The sequence below is a fragment of the Oncorhynchus gorbuscha genome, linkage group LG20 (genome assembly GCF_021184085.1).
Source record: "Oncorhynchus gorbuscha isolate QuinsamMale2020 ecotype Even-year linkage group LG20, OgorEven_v1.0, whole genome shotgun sequence".
NCBI classification, from domain to species: domain Eukaryota; kingdom Metazoa; phylum Chordata; class Actinopteri; order Salmoniformes; family Salmonidae; genus Oncorhynchus; species Oncorhynchus gorbuscha.
Genome location: NC_060192.1, coordinates 26016560 through 26033704, shown reverse-complemented (window position 1 = coordinate 26033704; position 17145 = coordinate 26016560). Strand labels below are relative to the sequence as shown.

At 43.9% G+C, this 17145-nt stretch overlaps 1 protein-coding gene across 1 annotated transcript; it reads left to right on the top strand.

Moving 5' to 3' along the window:
- Positions 1–5160: 5160 nt before the first annotated feature.
- On the top strand, positions 5161–15756 carry LOC124007544 (cdc42 effector protein 2-like). The gene is given in 4 exon segments (XM_046318193.1): positions 5161–5710; positions 11312–11768; positions 11771–12024; positions 12026–15756. Coding segments are annotated over 3 exon segments (762 nt in total). The 5' UTR covers positions 5161–5710; positions 11312–11630; the 3' UTR covers positions 12396–15756.
- Positions 15757–17145: the final 1389 nt, after the last annotated feature.

The window sequence follows — 17145 nt, the reverse complement described above, 5'->3', positions numbered from 1 at the left end:
TATACTACAGGACTGTTTCACTAGCACAGACTGGAATATGTTCTGGGATTCATCAGATCACATTGAGGAGTTTACCACATCAGTCACCAGCTTCATTAATAAGTGCATTGAAGACATCGTCCCTACAGTGACCACGTACATATTCCAACCAGAAGCCATGGATTACAGACAACATCCTCACTGAGCTAAAGGCTAGAGCTGCCTCTCTGTAGCCGATGTGAGTAAGACCTTTAAACAGGTTAACTTGCACAAGAAAGATCCACAGATGACGCAACCTCTATTGCTTCCCTTTCCAACCTGGACAAGAGAACATCTACGTGAGAATGCTGTTCATTGACTACAGCTCAGCGTTCAACACCATAGCACCCTCCAAGCTCATCACTAAGCTCAGGACCCTGGCACTGAACAACTACCTCTGCAACTGGATCCTGGACTTTCTGACGGGACACCCCCTGGTGATGAGGGTAGGGAACAACAAATCCTCCACGCTGACCCTTAACACGGGGGCCCCTCAATGTTGTGTGCTTAGTCCCCTCCTGTACTCCCTGTTCACCCATGACTGCTTGGCCACACACGACTTCAACACAATCTTTAAGTTTGCTGATGACACAGTGGTGGTAGGCCTGGTCAATGATGACAATGAAACAGCCAATAGGGAGGAGGTTAGTGACCTGGTAGTGTGGTGCCAAGACAACAACCTCTCCCTCAACGTCACCAAGACAAAGAAGCTGATCGTGAACTACAGGAAATGGAGGGCCGAGAACGCCCTCATCCACATCGATGGGGATAGTGGTCGCGAGATACAAGTTCCTATGTGTCCATACCACTAAGGAAATAACATGGCCCAAACACACCAACACAGTTGTGAAGAAGGTACGACAATGCCTCCTCCCCCTCAGTAGGCTGAAAAGATTTGACACGGGCCCTTGGATCATCAAAAAGTCTACAGTTGCACCACTGAGAGCAGCTTGACTGGCTGCATTATCGCTTGGTATGGCAACTGCTAGGCATCTGACCACAAGGCGCTACAGAGGGTAGTCCGTATGGCCCAGTATATCACCGGGACAGAGCTCCCTGCCATCCAGGACCTCTAAACAAGGCACAGAGGAAGGCTCTAAAAATGGTCAGACTCCAGCCACTCAAGTTATAGACTGTTCTCTCTGCTACCACACGCCAAGCAGTACCGATCCACCCACAGGCTGGAACCAACAGGACCCTGAACAGCTTCTACCCCCAAGCCATAAGACTGGTAATAGTTAACCAAATAGCTACCTGGGCTATTTGCATTTACCCTTTTTGCACTAACTATTTTGATTCATCACATACGCTGTTTATTATCTATCCTGTTGCCTAGTTACTTTACCCCTACCTATACTGTATGTACAGAGCATTCGGAAAGTATTAAGACCCCTTGACTTTTTTCACATTTTGTTATGTTACAGCCTTATTCTAAAATAGATTAAATGATTAATTTTCCTCATCAATCTACATACAATACCCCATAATGACAAAGCGAAAACAGTTTTTAGAAATTGTTGCAAATTAGAAAATGTGCCGTGTGTACAGCCAGGTTATGATGACTCACTGTATATTTCCACCTCCATTACCTCGTACCCTGCACATCCACTCGGCACTGCCGTGTGTACAGCCAGGTTATCATTACTCACTGTATATTTCCACCTCCATTACCTCGTACCCTTCACATCCACTCGTACCCTTCACATCCACTCGTGCACTGCCGTGTGTACAGCCAGGTTATCATTACTCACTGTATATTTCCACCTCCATTACGGCACTCGTACCCTTCACATCCACTCGGCACTGCACTGCCGTGTGTACAGCCAGGTTATCATTACTCACTGTATATTTCCACCTCCATTACCTCCATCACATACACTGCGTACAGCCTTCACATCCACTCGGCACTGCCGTGTGTACAGCCAGGTTATCATTACTCACTGTATATTTCCACCTCCACCCTTCACATCCACTCGGCACTGCCGTGTGTACAGCCAGGTTATCATTACTCACTCGTACCCTTCACATCCACTCGGCACTGCCGTGTGTACAGCCAGGTTATCATTCACATCCACTCGGCACTGCCGTGTGTACAGCCAGGTTATCATTACTCACTGTATATTTCCACCTCCATTACCTCGTACCCTTCACATCCACTCGGCACTGCCGTGTGTACAGCCAGGTTATCATTACTCACTGTATATTTCCACCTCCATTACCAAGTACCCTTCACATCCACTCGGCACTGCCGTGTGTACAGCCAGGTTATCATTACTCACTGTATATTTCCACCTCCATTACCTCGTACCCTTCACATCCACTCGGCACAGGTTATCATTACTCACTGTATATTTCCACCTCCATTACCTCGTACCCATCACATCCACTCGGTTATCACTGCACCCTGTGGGCACTGCAGTGTGTACAGCCAGGTTATCATTACTCACTGTATATTTCCACCTCCATTACCTCGTACCCTTCACATCCACTGCAGTGTGTACAGCCAGGTTATCATTACTCACTGTATATTTCCACCTCCTGCAGTGTGTACAGCCAGGTTATCATTACTCACTGTATATTTCCACCTCCATTACCTTATCATTACAGCTCACTGTATATTTCCACCTCCATTACCTCGTACCCTTCACATCCACTCGGCACTGCAGTGTGTACAGCCAGGTTATCATTACTCACTGTATATTTCCACCTCCATTACCTCGTACCCTTCACATCCACTCGGCACTGCAGTGTGTACAGCCAGGTTATCATTACTCACTGTATATTTCCACCTCCATTACCTCGTACCCTTCACATCCACTCGGCACTGCAGTGTGTACAGCCAGGTTATCATTACTCACTGTATATTTCCACCTCCATTACCTCGTACCCTTCACATCCACTCGGCACTGCAGTGTGTACAGCCAGGTTATCATTACTCACTGTATATTTCCACCTCCATTACCTCGTACCCTGCACATCCACTCGGCACTGCAGTGTGTACAGCCAGGTTATCATTACTCACTGTATATTTCCACCTCCATTACCTCGTACCCTTCACATCCACTCGGCACTGCCGTGTGTACAGCCAGGTTATCATTACTCACTGTATATTTCCACCTCCATTACCTCGTACCCTGCACATCCACTCGGCAGGTTATCATTACTCACTGTATATTTCCACCTGCAGTGTGTACAGCCAGGTTATCATTACTCACTGTATATTTCCACCTCCATTACCTCGTACCCTTCACATCCACTCGGCAGCCAGGTTATCATTACTCACTGTATATTTCCACCTCCATTACCTCTGTATATTTCCACCTACCCTTCACATCCACTCGGCACTGCAGTGTGTACAGCCAGGTTATCATTACTCACTGTATATTTCCACCTCCATTACCTCTTCACATCCACCCTTCACATCCACTCGGCACTGCAGTGTGTACAGCCAGGTTATCATTACTCACTGTATATTTCCACCTCCATTTCGTACCCTCCATTCGGCACTGCAGTGTGTACCCTTCACATCCACCTCCATTACCTCGCACATCCAGTGTGTACAGCCAGGTTATCATTACTCACTGTATATTTCCACCTCCATTACCTCATTACTCACTGTATATTTCCACCCTACCTCACATCCACTCGGCACTGCAGTGTGTACAGCCAGGTTATCATTACTCACTTCACATCCACTCGGCATTTACAGCCATCATTACTCCATTACCTCCATTACCCTTCACATCCACTCGGCACTGCAGTGTGTACAGCCAGGTTATCATTACTCACTGTATATTTCCACCTCCATTACCTGCAGTGTGTACAGCCCTTCACATCCACTCCGGCACTGCAGTGTGTACAGCCAGGTTATCATTACTCACTGTATTTATCCATTACCCACCTCCATACACTGCGTACAGCCAGGTTATCATTACTCACACATCCACTCGGTACCCTTCACATCCACTGCACTGTGTGTACAGCCAGGTTATCATTACTCACTGTATATTTCCACCTCCATTACCTCGTACCCTTCACATCCACTCGGCACTGCAGTGTGTACAGCCAGGTTATCATTACTCACTGTGTATTTATTCCTCGTGTTATAATTGCTCTACTTTTCTCTTTGCATTTTCGGGAAGGGCAGTAAGTAAACATTTCACTGTTATTCTACACCCCTTGTTTACATATCATGTGTCAAATGCAATTATTTGGTTTGGTTTAACTGTCTCATGTAGGTGATAGCACATAGGCCTATCCTTGAGTGAGTGGTGTAAAATGTGCTCTTCTGGTTGTAGACTAGCTCAAACTTTGGGTTGCATAGGTTTACATTGGATTCGGAGGAAGCAGGTTGCTTTCTTACACATACCTATGTTAACATAATTAGCTTCAAAATCAAATACATGAAACATATTATAGGCCTGTGGGACTTAATATTACATTTATAAGGTACGTTTAAGGAAATAGCAACTGACCACAGAATATTTCAAAATGACACTGCATAGACTTGGGGCGGCAGCGTAGCCTAGTGGTTAGAGCGTTGGACTAGTAACCGGAAGGTTGCGAGTTCAAACCCCCGAGCTGACAAGGTACAAATCTGTCGTTCTGCCCCTGAACAGGCAGTTAACCCACTGTTCCCAGGCCGTCATTGAAAATAAGAATATGTTCTTAACTGACTTGCATGGTTAAATAAAGGTAAAATAAAAAAATAAATAAAGAAGACTGATACATTGTCGTCTTTCGTTGGTTTCGGGGTATCAGAATGGAACAGCTATAACGGTTTCCTTCCCGCCAAATGTGTCATGCACGTTTGGCCCAGATTATTTGGGCACCAGGCACACAGTAGCATTAGTTAGCACTTTTTGCTCTCCTTCCTTACAGGTCTATTCGCATGGTTTGGTCTGGTCACTCCTATCGATCTTATCTTCTATAATAGGCCCATTTAAAAAGTCCAAAATAAACATTTCATGTGAGATAATTATTGCACATTTCAATTGTTCCAAATGATTGCTTGGGGATTCCAAATAAACAAATATGTGTTAATGAATAGCTCTCCAAAGCCAGCTCTCCAAAGCCAACTCTCCCGTGTCAAAAAGAGGTGTGTGATTCCCACTGACAAACAAGGGGTGTAACTGTGAGTCAGTGTGCGCGCAGTTCTGAACAGCGACGGAAGCGCGTGATGTGTCGGAATTTGTAGGAACGAGAAAGACATATAATCCAACCGAGAAGGAGAAGCCCGCCCTGGATTACAGCTCTTTCATGGAATGTTCACTGAGGAGAACTGTCGTTTTATTTTTTTTACCATCGGGAGTTTGTGATATGCGCACTGTGGGACCCTGAGGAATAGGCCATCAAAGTGTTCTGCGCGAAATCCAGTGACAGAGTTTCCAGCTATTCACCATTATTTAAGCGCGCACTCTAAGCAAAGTGAGAACTCGATAATTAGCGATAAGAGGTATAGCGCATCTCTGATTCTACGATATCAGCACATCGTCGCTTTAGCAGCCCATGGACCATGGCATCAAATGAAGAAGCGGTTATTTGTCCGGTGCAGGCACCTACGCTCGCCAAGCACAGGGACTTCTGACATTATTTACGCACACTCAAATATCCGACCCCTGCTCTATGCAGGGAGCAGAGGAGGCCGGTCTTATTGGTAAAAGTCAGGACTGTCATATCTGGCATCGGTGAGGTAAGCAGATCTAATCTATTCTACCTTCTTGAATGCTGCGCACAGCAACTAAGATGCGTGTAACGAGAAGACATATGAAATATAACCTAGGTATCCTAGAAATAGGAGAGGTACCGCGGAAAACCGCCCTGCGACATTATCTGCCTCATCAAACGTCAGGAGAGTTTTACAGACAATGTTTAATGTGACCAAATTGGAGTCATATCTTATTTTGACGATTCCATATTTCTGTTAGCACATTAGTCAACCTTTTAGGGCGAATGTGCGTGTTGTGTTATACTGCAGCACACCTCTATTAAATGATGTTCTAGATACTAGGGAACATATCTAAAAATATATCAAATCATTCATCATCATTGAGAATGACCTGTTCCCTTCTGCTCATCTGAATTGACTCTTCATTTGTCCTGTATTTGTTGACCAAGTACGTGTTGATAGAAAATGGTCCTCTTCTTGGGACAGAGGTTGATTTGGGGTAGTGTGTGAATCCTCAAATTCATTAGTTGCTATGTTTATGCAAATTATACTGTTCTATTATTGTTGACCAAACATCACACATTCACTACCCTTTCCTACCCTAGATGAGCATTCCCAAATGATCCTTAATAGGTAAGGATTTTTTGAATGAATTGTCTGTCTGGTTCTGTTTGTATCATGAGAAAGGAATCCAAAATACCATCCAAAAATCCGCTCAGCTCCAGATCTACTAATCACTTTCAGGAGTGGCTTGTGAGAGATGTCTTCTTCTACCACCTGACTTCTTTCAAGCAGACCATAATTCTCCAGCCTTGCAGCAGTGAAATTCTTTCAAACTCTGAATGACATGATCACCCCTTCAGCCGTTGAGGCCTGTTGTCTCTCACTGGCCTCCTCTGACCGAGTCATTTGAATGGTGACACTGCGAGCATTGTTCAAAAAAGCACTCGGTTGCAGTCAACGGTATGTTCTGGGTGAACAATGTCCTCCTTAGACCTCTGAGAGTTCTCTTTGTGTGAGTTCTGTCAATGACAGCCTGGGACAAACATGTTGTGACAGTATGTCCCATACAATATCTAACAAATGAACAAGCTTTTCAAGGGCTTCACCAAGCATTGTTCTATCTCAGCTGTTGCAGTTAAGAACTGGCTTGCAAAGCCTGGTCACTTCATGGATTCAGCTCTTGTTGGAAAGGTTGACACACAAGAAGCTGTACATTTTTGGAAAATACAAAAAGGGCATGTCAAAACAGACCCTTCAGAATCCTATGTTTATTTTTCCAGTGTATTTTTTTTATCTCCTTGAAATTGCGTTGAAAGTGCTTCAATGAGGTTCTCAGTTCAATCTTATTCTGCCTGTGTTTTCCCCACTTTTTGTGAAAACTGAAATTGAATTACCAAAAATAGGAAAACACCATTCATGATAAAATGTCTTGAAACAAAGAGCTATGTGGCGGCTGGTGAGGAGGAGTTATAGGAGGATGCACTCATTGTAATGTCTGGAATGGAAACCACGTGTTCGTCTGCATTGTATTTATTCCACTGTGGCTCCTTGCTGTGGCTCCTTGCTGTGGCTCCTTGCTGTGGTTCCTTGCTGTGGCTCCTTGATGTGGCTTCTTGCTGTGGCTCCTTGTTGTGGCTCCTTGCTGTGGCTTCTTGTTGTGGCTCCTTGCTGTGGTTCCTTGATGTGGCTCCTTGCTGTGGCTCCTTGATGTGGCTCCTTGATGTGGCTCCTTGATGTGGCTCCTTGATGTGGCTCCTTGATGTGGCTCCTTGATGTGGCTCCTTGCTGTGGTTCCTTGATGTGGCTCCTTGCTGTGGTTCCTTGATGTGGCTCCTTGCTGTGGTTCCTTGATGTGTCTCCTTGCTGTGGTTCCTTGCTGTGGTTCCTTGATGTGGCTCCTTGCTGTGGTTCCTTGATGTGGCACCTCTATGGTCAAGCCCTGGTTGCTTTTCGGAGAAAGACTGTCTCCACAACATTGGCTCCTTCATCACCTTGGATAAGGGGAGCAGTGGCGTCACACACAACTCAGATGGCCAATGTGTCTGAAGTAACAGCTCAGGTAAGATGTCCCTCAGCTATGGCTCTTGGCTGGGCTGTGCCAGTGGCTGTATCTGTGGTTGGGGTTTATAATGTCAACCCTGGTGGTCACCTTGGCCTCCGAGACGGTTGCACTTGAGTAGTCGTCTGTCTTTTGTTTCTGAACCGGTGCAACAACAACAAAAGCGTAATTAATATCATGTGACCACGAGCAGTCTTTAATCCCACTTGTCTGCCAAGATCATGGCTGCTTTATGTTGACAAAGCACTGAAGCAGTCTTTCAAATGTGCCTGACAGGCCTTGGAAACTGCTTACTACAGTATGTGCAAGAGAAGCGCTCACTCTGAGAGTGTGCATGCATATTATGTTTGAGTGAGTAGGCCTATATGAAAGGGAAAGAGTGTGTTTTATTGTGTTAAGCATACATGATATTTCTACACAGTATGTGTATAATAAGTCTTTTCGAACCCATTGTTACCAGGATTGAATACTATTTGATTAGAGTGATCATTAACTCTGACATACATTTTATGGAGGCAAAGGAATTTCATTAGTCTGGTCAGCAGATGTATAGCTTTTCCATACGAACAAGACAAGGGATCTTCGACAAGGCTAGAATCTCATTACAATGTTTTGTCCAAACCTTTTCAGTGAAGTATCCTACTGCATTATTAAATTCTAATCATCCTGATGCGTCTTCTACCCTGCTCGTTTGAATGAAACAGATTGATTGTGTGCTTTAGACCATTGCAAAGTATTCACGTACACAGTCTGGGTCCACAATGGCATGTCTGAGAGAAACTCCTTCACTGTGGCCAAACAGAATGCAGCTAGAGATGAAGCACGTCTCTCTCCGTCTCTCTCCATCTGTCATTATCTCCACAGACCAGTGATTCAGTTGGCACTGCTACCCTCTGTCTATCACAAAGTAATGAAGGCATTTTAAATGTTATATTATTAGCTACAGTTGAAGTCGGAAGTTTACATACACCTTAGCCAAATACATTTAAACTCAGTTATTCACAATTCCTGACATTTAATCCCAGTAAAAATTCCCTGTCTTAGGTCAGTTAGGATCACCACTTTATTTTAATAATGTGAAATGTCAGAATAATAGTAGATAATTATTTCTGCTTTTATTTCTTTCATCACTTTCCTAGTGGGTCAGAAGTCTACATACACTCAATTAGTATTTGGTAGCATTGCCTTTAAATTGTTTAACTTGGGTCAAACATTTCAGGTAGCCTTCCACAAGCTTCCCACAATAAGTTGGGTGAATTTTGGCCCATTCCTCCTGACAGAGCTGGTGTAACCGAGTCAGGTTTGTAGGCCTCCTTGCTCGCACATGCTTTTTCAGTCCTGCCCACATATTTTCTATAGGATTGAGGTTAGGGCTTTGTGATGGCCACTCCAATAACTTAACTTTGTTGTCCTTAAGCCATTTTGCCACAAATTTGGAAGTATGCTTGGGGTCATTGTCCCTTTGGAAGACCCATTTGTGACCCAGCTTTAACTTGTTGACTGATATCTTGAGATGTTGTTTTAATGTATCCATATAATTGTCCCTCCTCATGATGCCATCTATTTTGTGAAGTACTGCAGCAAAGCACCCCCACAACATGATGCTGCCACCCCCGTGCTGTTCTTCGGCTTGCAAGCCTCCCTCTTTTTCCTCCAAACAACAATGGTCACAATCTTTGTCCGCATGTGCAGTTGCAAACCGTAGTCTGGCAGTTTTGGAGCATTGGCTTCTTCCTTACTGAGCTGCCTTTCAGATTATGTCGATATAGGACTCGTTTTACTGTGGATATAGATACTTTTGTACCCGTTTCCCCCAGCATCTTCACAAGGTCCTTTGCTGTTGTTCTGGGATTGATTTGCACTTTTCACACCATTCTGGTATGACGGCTGAGTGGTATGACGGCTGCGTCGTCCCATGGTGTTTATACTTGCGTACTATTGTTTGTACAGATGAACGTGGTACCATCAGGCATTTGGAAATTGCTCCCAAGGATGAACCAGACTTGTGGAGGTCTATAAAAAAAAATTGAGGTCTTGGCTGATTTATTTTGATTTTCCCATGATGACAAGCAAAGAGGCACTGAGTTTGATTGAAGGTAGGCCTTGAAATACATTGCCGGGTACACCTCCAATTCACTCAAACGATGTCAATTAGCCTATCAGAAGCTTCGAATGCCATGACATCCTTTTCTGGAATTTTCCAAGCTGTTTAAAGGCACAGTCAACTTAGTGTATGTAAACTTCTGACCCACTAGAATTGTGATACAGTGAATTATAAGTGAAATAATCTGTCTGTAAACAATTGTTGGACAAATTACTTGTGTCATGCACAAAGTAGATGTTCTAACCGACTTGCCAAAACTATAGTTTGTTAACAAGACATTTGTGCAGTGGTTGAAAAACGAGTTTTAATGACTCCAACCTAAGTGTATGTAAACTTCCAAATTCCACTGTATGTACTGTGTTTTAACAATGTGCAAATAGTTGAAGTACAAAAGGAAAATAAACTCACTCTCTTTCTCTCTGTTAGTTAACAATGTGTGTATGTGCTATCTGTCACCAACCAGAATGGGCTCTGTTCTGGTTCAGCAGAGCTTTGATCAAGTTGGTTCGACCAGTTCCTCTCGCTCTACTGCCCTGACATTATGTGACATCATATTGTCTCTTCTGGTACCTTTTTGGGGGCTTTTATTCAGTAGTACCATTGTTAACTTGACATGCACGTTGAGGTCAGGTATTGTGTTTCGTATGCTGGTAGACGGGAGACATTGTTTAGTTTTTGTTGCAGAGTGATCTATGTGCACAGTAGCTGACAGCGAACATTAAAGTAAATATTCTGTGAGTGCCTGAGGCTCAAGCTCCTCCTGTGCACTCAGTGGTGCTACTGTAAAGCTATCCCTATCTCATAGCTGTAACCTAAGAAGCAAGAGTTAATGTCAAGTCATGCCCTCTCTCTCATACCCAGGTTTTCCTGCTCTGCTTGGCCAAGGCCCTCACTGAGCAGCAGCACTTTAATCTGCCTCCTTCAGAACTACTGTCTGCCAGCCTGACACACACACCTGCCTCACTAAAGCTCCCTAAATAGGTTTAAACCAGGCTAACCTCTTTCTTGTCCACAAGGCATGCTACTGAAAGTGTCCTCTCTTATTCACACCTTCACACTCTCATATCGCCCTATCACTCCCCAGCAGTGCATCCTGATTCATTCATTCTGGCATTCACCATGTCAGAAACTTTTCCCATGCTGCATTGCCAACAACAATAGACTGAGTGATTATTTTATGTCCTGTTGTTGATATGATACGATGGAAATATTTATTGAATTACTTTCTTTCAGCTCAACTCTCTCGAACTAGCCCTAAGGGGTCTCTGGGTTTTTATGTGTCACTGTTGTTTTTTTACACTTGAGTGTTTATTTTCCTTACAAATGAAGTTTCTGAACATCAGACGTCATGTAATATCATGAGAGTATTGTTCCTCCATGTTTATATAGCATGCATTTTAGAGCAACGGTTCTATGATAGCATATAAAACTAATGGATTTCTTCTGCTTGTTTCCGCAGTGGGAGGTGATTGACACCGTGGACACAGTGAGCGGACCTCACTAAAATATCTCTCCAACACTCACTGTGAAGCGCTGTAACAAGAGTTATGTGGACTTTATTTGGGACTATTCATCAGTAAAGCTGGCTGCAGAAGTAGCAGTCCTCCCTGAGCACCAGGCCTGACTGTTAATAGCTCAGCTCAGCGCAGCCAGCCTGGTTCCCTCTCCTTCTTCCTGTGTCTGATTCAGAGAGAAGCTCTGCCCGCCCCCCCCCACCACCACCACCCCTCACATTGTTGCAGGAGTTGAGTCTCTGCTGCCCAGGGAGGGCTCCAGACATGTCCACCAAGGCGCCCATATACCTGAAGCGGCGGAGCAGGAAGGGTAAGAAAGAAAAGCTGCGGGACATCCTCTCCTCGGACATGATCAGTCCTCCGCTTGGGGACTTCCGCCACACCATCCACATCGGCAGCGGCGGGGGGGGGAGGACAACCTATTTGGGGACCTGTCCTTCCTGGAGGGGAAGTTCCACCTGCTCCCTGGGCAGCATGGTGACTGCCTATCCCAGCGCTCTTCTATGTACGCAGAGCCCTTCCAGTTCAGCCATACTGCCAGCGTCAGCGGACACACAGCCTCCTCAGAGAGCTCCCCCCTTCTGAAGAACGCCCTCTCTCTGCCCGTCATTGGAGGGTTGCAGGCCATCACCCTGCCCGTCACCTCTGCACCCCCCACTGTCCCCCACCCGCCTCAGAATGCAGCCCCCCCCACCCAAACCTCCTCGACTGCACCTGGATGCCAAGATCCTGATGTCCCATCACCCAGGCCTGGACTCCCCCTTGGCCCAGACTCCCAGCAGGACTTCCCAGTTCTGCCCACCCTCTCCCAGGTTTTCATCAGACAACGATGTGTGTATCCAAGACCCCTATCTGGATGACCGGGTTCAGGAGCGTCCCTACTTGTCCAACGCAGGCTCCCTGCTCTCCCTGCACCTGGACCTGGGCCCCTCCATCCTGGATGACGTGCTGCAGATCATGGACCGCCAGCGCCTCAACGGCCTCAACGGAACCTGTCTGCAGGGAGGACGGCAAGAGCTCTACACCTGACCATGGGAAGTCCTCCTCCCTCGGTCCTCTGTCCCTCGTAGTGTAACACAGGAGGTTCTGACCTCAACCAGACCTTGCTTGATCACAAGGCTGGGTTTGTACAGTAGTTTTCTCATATTAAGTGTTTTTTCTGGAACTTAACATCAGTTTCTGTTAGTGTTTTAATTGATATTGAATATCTTTCTACACTTTTCCATATTTGAATTACTTAATGTAGGAAGTGTTGTCTAATGAGGTGACATGAGCCAAAAGCTGACTGTTAAATCTCCTTTGCCCTTCCTCCAAAGAGTACATGAAGAGACTGGGGAAAGAATACACTGCTGTTCAGGAACTGAGATCAGCATATATCTATCTGTTTGGGCTGATATGTCAGTGGGAAGGGTATGGTAAACCTGAAGGTCAGTGTTAGATCATTTTTTTTACTGCACCTGAGCTGTAGACTACTCTACTTACTCCGAAGATCACAGTTTGCTGCGCGTGTCATACAGATTTATCCAGCTTATGAAGCTATTCTGGAACAGACATTCTATTCAGACTCTACTTGATTGGGGATATTGTTCTCAAAGACACACACTTACGGAAAGATGAACTGTACGACAGGGATGATGTCATCTCTGCAAGGACAGAGAGCCAGAGTGGGAGAGGAGGTCACCTCCCTGAGTCTCTGTCTTCAGCTTTTGTTCATTTTTACTGCAAGATTGTGAAAGTTGTAACTTTGTATCAGGAGAGACACTGAGTGTTGGAGAGTGCAGTTCCATATCTGTCGTCCTTTCAGCAGATCTACAGAGCAAAGCGCTCTGTTTTTCCTGGCTCTCAGGCTCTGGTCATTGAGATGTTGGACACGCTTTGATTCACAACCTGAGACTGCTCATAAAGAGATTCTCACCGCTGTAGCCATCCAAGTCCTTGTGTTGCTCCAACTATCTCTGTACCAACACAGAAAAGTTCACAATCAGACTATTACCAATGTTATTTGGAATTCTAGTTACAAGATACTTCAGTGTTTGCAGTACAATACAGTGTAGAGTTGCTGGAACACCAATTGCTGCATGGGGTATATATTTTTCTATTCAGTATTACATCAATAACAATGTAGCAATCAACTGGATAATGATAACAGGTTAATGATTCTTCACAAACCCAATAAGAAATGCTTTATTATTTGCACCCAAAGGTGCACTGATTCACTTCAACATTGTACAAATGATTTCAAAAGTGAAATGATAGATAATTTAGAACATACGTTGGTTCTTTGATAACGGTGGACCAATGATGTGCAGGTCTACCTTAAGAATGGCAAAAAACGCTGGATACCCGTTAACCCATTTATAATGTACCCAACAGGGATTCTATACATTACATGTCCTACTGTAGGCTAACATACACTACATTAATGCATAACGCTAAACAATATCGTTATAGTATTATATTTGATTAATCTCATATTGGATCAAATGTCTTGATACTTTCACACACTTATTACTAAAGCACTATAAACCTGTTGGCTTTGTAACCGCATATATCTATGTTAATTACAGCTTTTAAACTGCTCTATAATTTCTGTTTACTTTTGAATATCAACTCATCGTTTCAAATCTAATGTTCTCACTCCATACATATCCACCCTGTCACAGGCGGCCAGTAGCACCTTAATTGAAGAGGATGGGCTCATTTTGTAAAAACTAACTAGGCAAGTCAGTTAAGCACAAATTCTTATTTTAACGTGACTGCCCAAACCCTCCCCTAACCCGGACGACGCTGGGCTAATTGTGGACTCCCGATCACGGCCTGTTGTGATACAGCCCGGGATCAAACCAGAGTCTGTAGTGACACCTCTAAAACTGAGATGCAGTGCCTTAGACCTCTGCGCCACTCAGGAGTAAATCATAGTAATGGCTTGAACAGAATAAATGGATTGGTATTGAACACATCAAATAAATGGTTTCCACGTGTTTGATTCCATTCACTCCATTCCAGCCATTATTATGAGTCATCCTCCCCTCAGCAGCCTCCTGTGCACCCTGTGCATGCTCAAGTGATTACTAAATTAGATGGAAAAGAACTTGGGCTCCATAGCTGACATGTTGAGAAGAGGACTATATTAATAGACATATGTTGCAGAGAGAGAGAGGATGTGATTAGAGGTGCTGCAGTGCAGTCTGTTTGGACTCTGAGGGGGAGAGAGGGGGAGAGAGCGAGAGAGCGAGAAAGGATATGGTAAGATGTGCTGCAGTGCAGTCTGTCTGGAGCTGGAGCCAGAGCCTGCAATGCAGTCTGTCCTGCTGACCATGGCCAGGCCAGAATGGTGTTACGTAAGCCTGTGTCTGTTTACTCTGGAGCTCTGCTGACAGATCTGCAGCCACTCAGTGACAGGGGAGCTGTACGGTGCAGAACAGTGTGTCAGGCTCTCCTGCAGCGTTTGGGAAAGCACCTGTTGACAGACTGACATCAACACTACTAACCTTCACTGGCTCCTGCAACTGCTATAAATCCAGATTTCTATAATCTACTCAGTTGTATGCTGCACCTAATGACTATGGTAACATACTTTGGTGTTACTTTTTAAGTTGTGATATGCATGGTATGCCTCCTACAACAACTGAACTCAAGTTATTTTGGCATGTTTCCTATTCTATCTAGCTACTAGTCTAGACCTCCATGTAAGTGTTGGCTGTTTTAGACAGTGGTTGCAGCATACGGAGCCAAAACCCTTTGTCGTCATCACTCCGTTTATAATAGTTGCTATGGCACTGGCTTCTGCTAATACCTGAATCGCCAGATATGAGGCTCCACTTCCCTACATATTTATTTGGAAGTGAACTTTTAATTTGGTTCTATACTCCACCATTTTGGATTTGAGATCAAATGTTTTCTATGAGGCGATGGAACAAAATGTCACCTTTTTATTTAGGGTATTTTTCATATATATATACAATATGTTTTACCATTTAGAAATGAAAGAACTTTGTATGTAGTCCCCCCCCATTTTGAAGGTATCATAAGTATTTGAACAAATTCACTTAGTGTATTAAAGTAGTCAAAAGTACAACTCTACTCTGTAACTTTCTCACTCATCAATATTCACGATTCATTCATGATTATCCGTAATCATGGTAGCTTCCAAATTAATGTACAAATGCTCAGAAACATTCTATATTATTTACAATAAAAGTGACTCCAAAAATACATTATTTACAATTCATTTCTACACAACTGTCCGGAACACCTGGTACTCTTATGCATGATTCAGTGTTGCTTGCCTCAAAGCGCACATAGGAGTAATTTAGCTCGTCTTGTTGGCTTGTGTCACTGGGCAACTAACGGCTCTGCTTCCCTTTGTAGTCCGTAATAGATTGCAACCCCTGCCACATCCGACGAGCGTCGGAGAAGGTGTAGTATTTGTATTTATTATGGATCCCCATTAGCTACTCTTCCTGGGGTCCAGCAAAATTAAGGCAGTTTATACCATTTTAAAACATTACAATACATTCAACGATTTCACAATACACTGTGTGCCCTCAGGCCCCTACTCCACCACTACCACAGTAATAAATCCATGTGTTTGTATGTTATCGTGTGTGTGTGTGCGTGTGTGTGTGTCTTTGCCAATGTTTGTGTTGCTTCACAGTCCCTGCTGTTCCATATGGTGTTTTTTAAATCTAATTTTACTGCTTGCACTATTACTTGATGTATGATTAGTGATGAAGTCAATCTCTCTTCCACTTTCAGCCAGGAGAGATTGACATGCATTTTATTAAAATTAGCTCTCTGTGTACCATCCTTTTTTGTGGCACCTGACCACACGACTGTAAGGTACGACAAAACTAGGGCCTGAAGGACGTGCTTTGTTGATGGTGTTAAGAAGGCAGAGCATCGCATTATTATAGACAGACTTCTCCCCATCTTATCTACTCCTGCATCAATATGTTTTGACCATGACAGTTTACAATGTAGGGTTACTCCAAGCAGTTTAGTCATCTCAACTTGCTCAATTTCCACATTATTTACTACAATATTTAGTTGAGGTTTAGAGTTTAGTGAGTGCTTTGTTCCAAAAACCATGCTTTAAGTTTAAGAAATATTTAGGGCTAACTTATTCCTTGCCACCCACTCTGAAACTAACTGCAGCTCTTTGTTGAGTGTTGCAGTCATTTCAGTCGCTGTAGTAGTTGACATGTTGAGTCATCCGCATACATAGAAACTCTGGCTTTACTCAAAGTCAGTGGCATGTCGTTAGTAAAAATTTGGAAAAAAACAAGTGGCCTAAACAGCTACCCTGGGGAATATCTGATTCTAACTGGATTATATTTGATAGGCTTCCATTAAAGAACACCCTTTGTGTTCTGTTAGACAAGTAACTCTTTATCCACATAGCAGGGGGTGTAAAGCCATAACACATATGTTTTTATTTTTATTTATTTATTTCACCTTTATTTAACCAGGTAGGCTAGTTGAGAACAAGTTCTCATTTGCAACTGCGACCTGGCCAAGATAAAGCATAGCAGTGTGAACAGACAACACAGAGTTACACATGGAATAAACAATTAACAAGTCAATAACACAGTAGAAAAAAATGGGCAGTCTATATACAATGTGTGCAAAAGGCATGAGGAGGTAGGCGAATAATACAATTTTGCAGATTAACACTGGAGTGATAAATGATCAGATGGTCATGTACAGGTAGAGATATTGGTGTGCAAAAGAGCAGAAAAATAAATAAATAAAAACAGTATAAAAACAGTATGGGAAT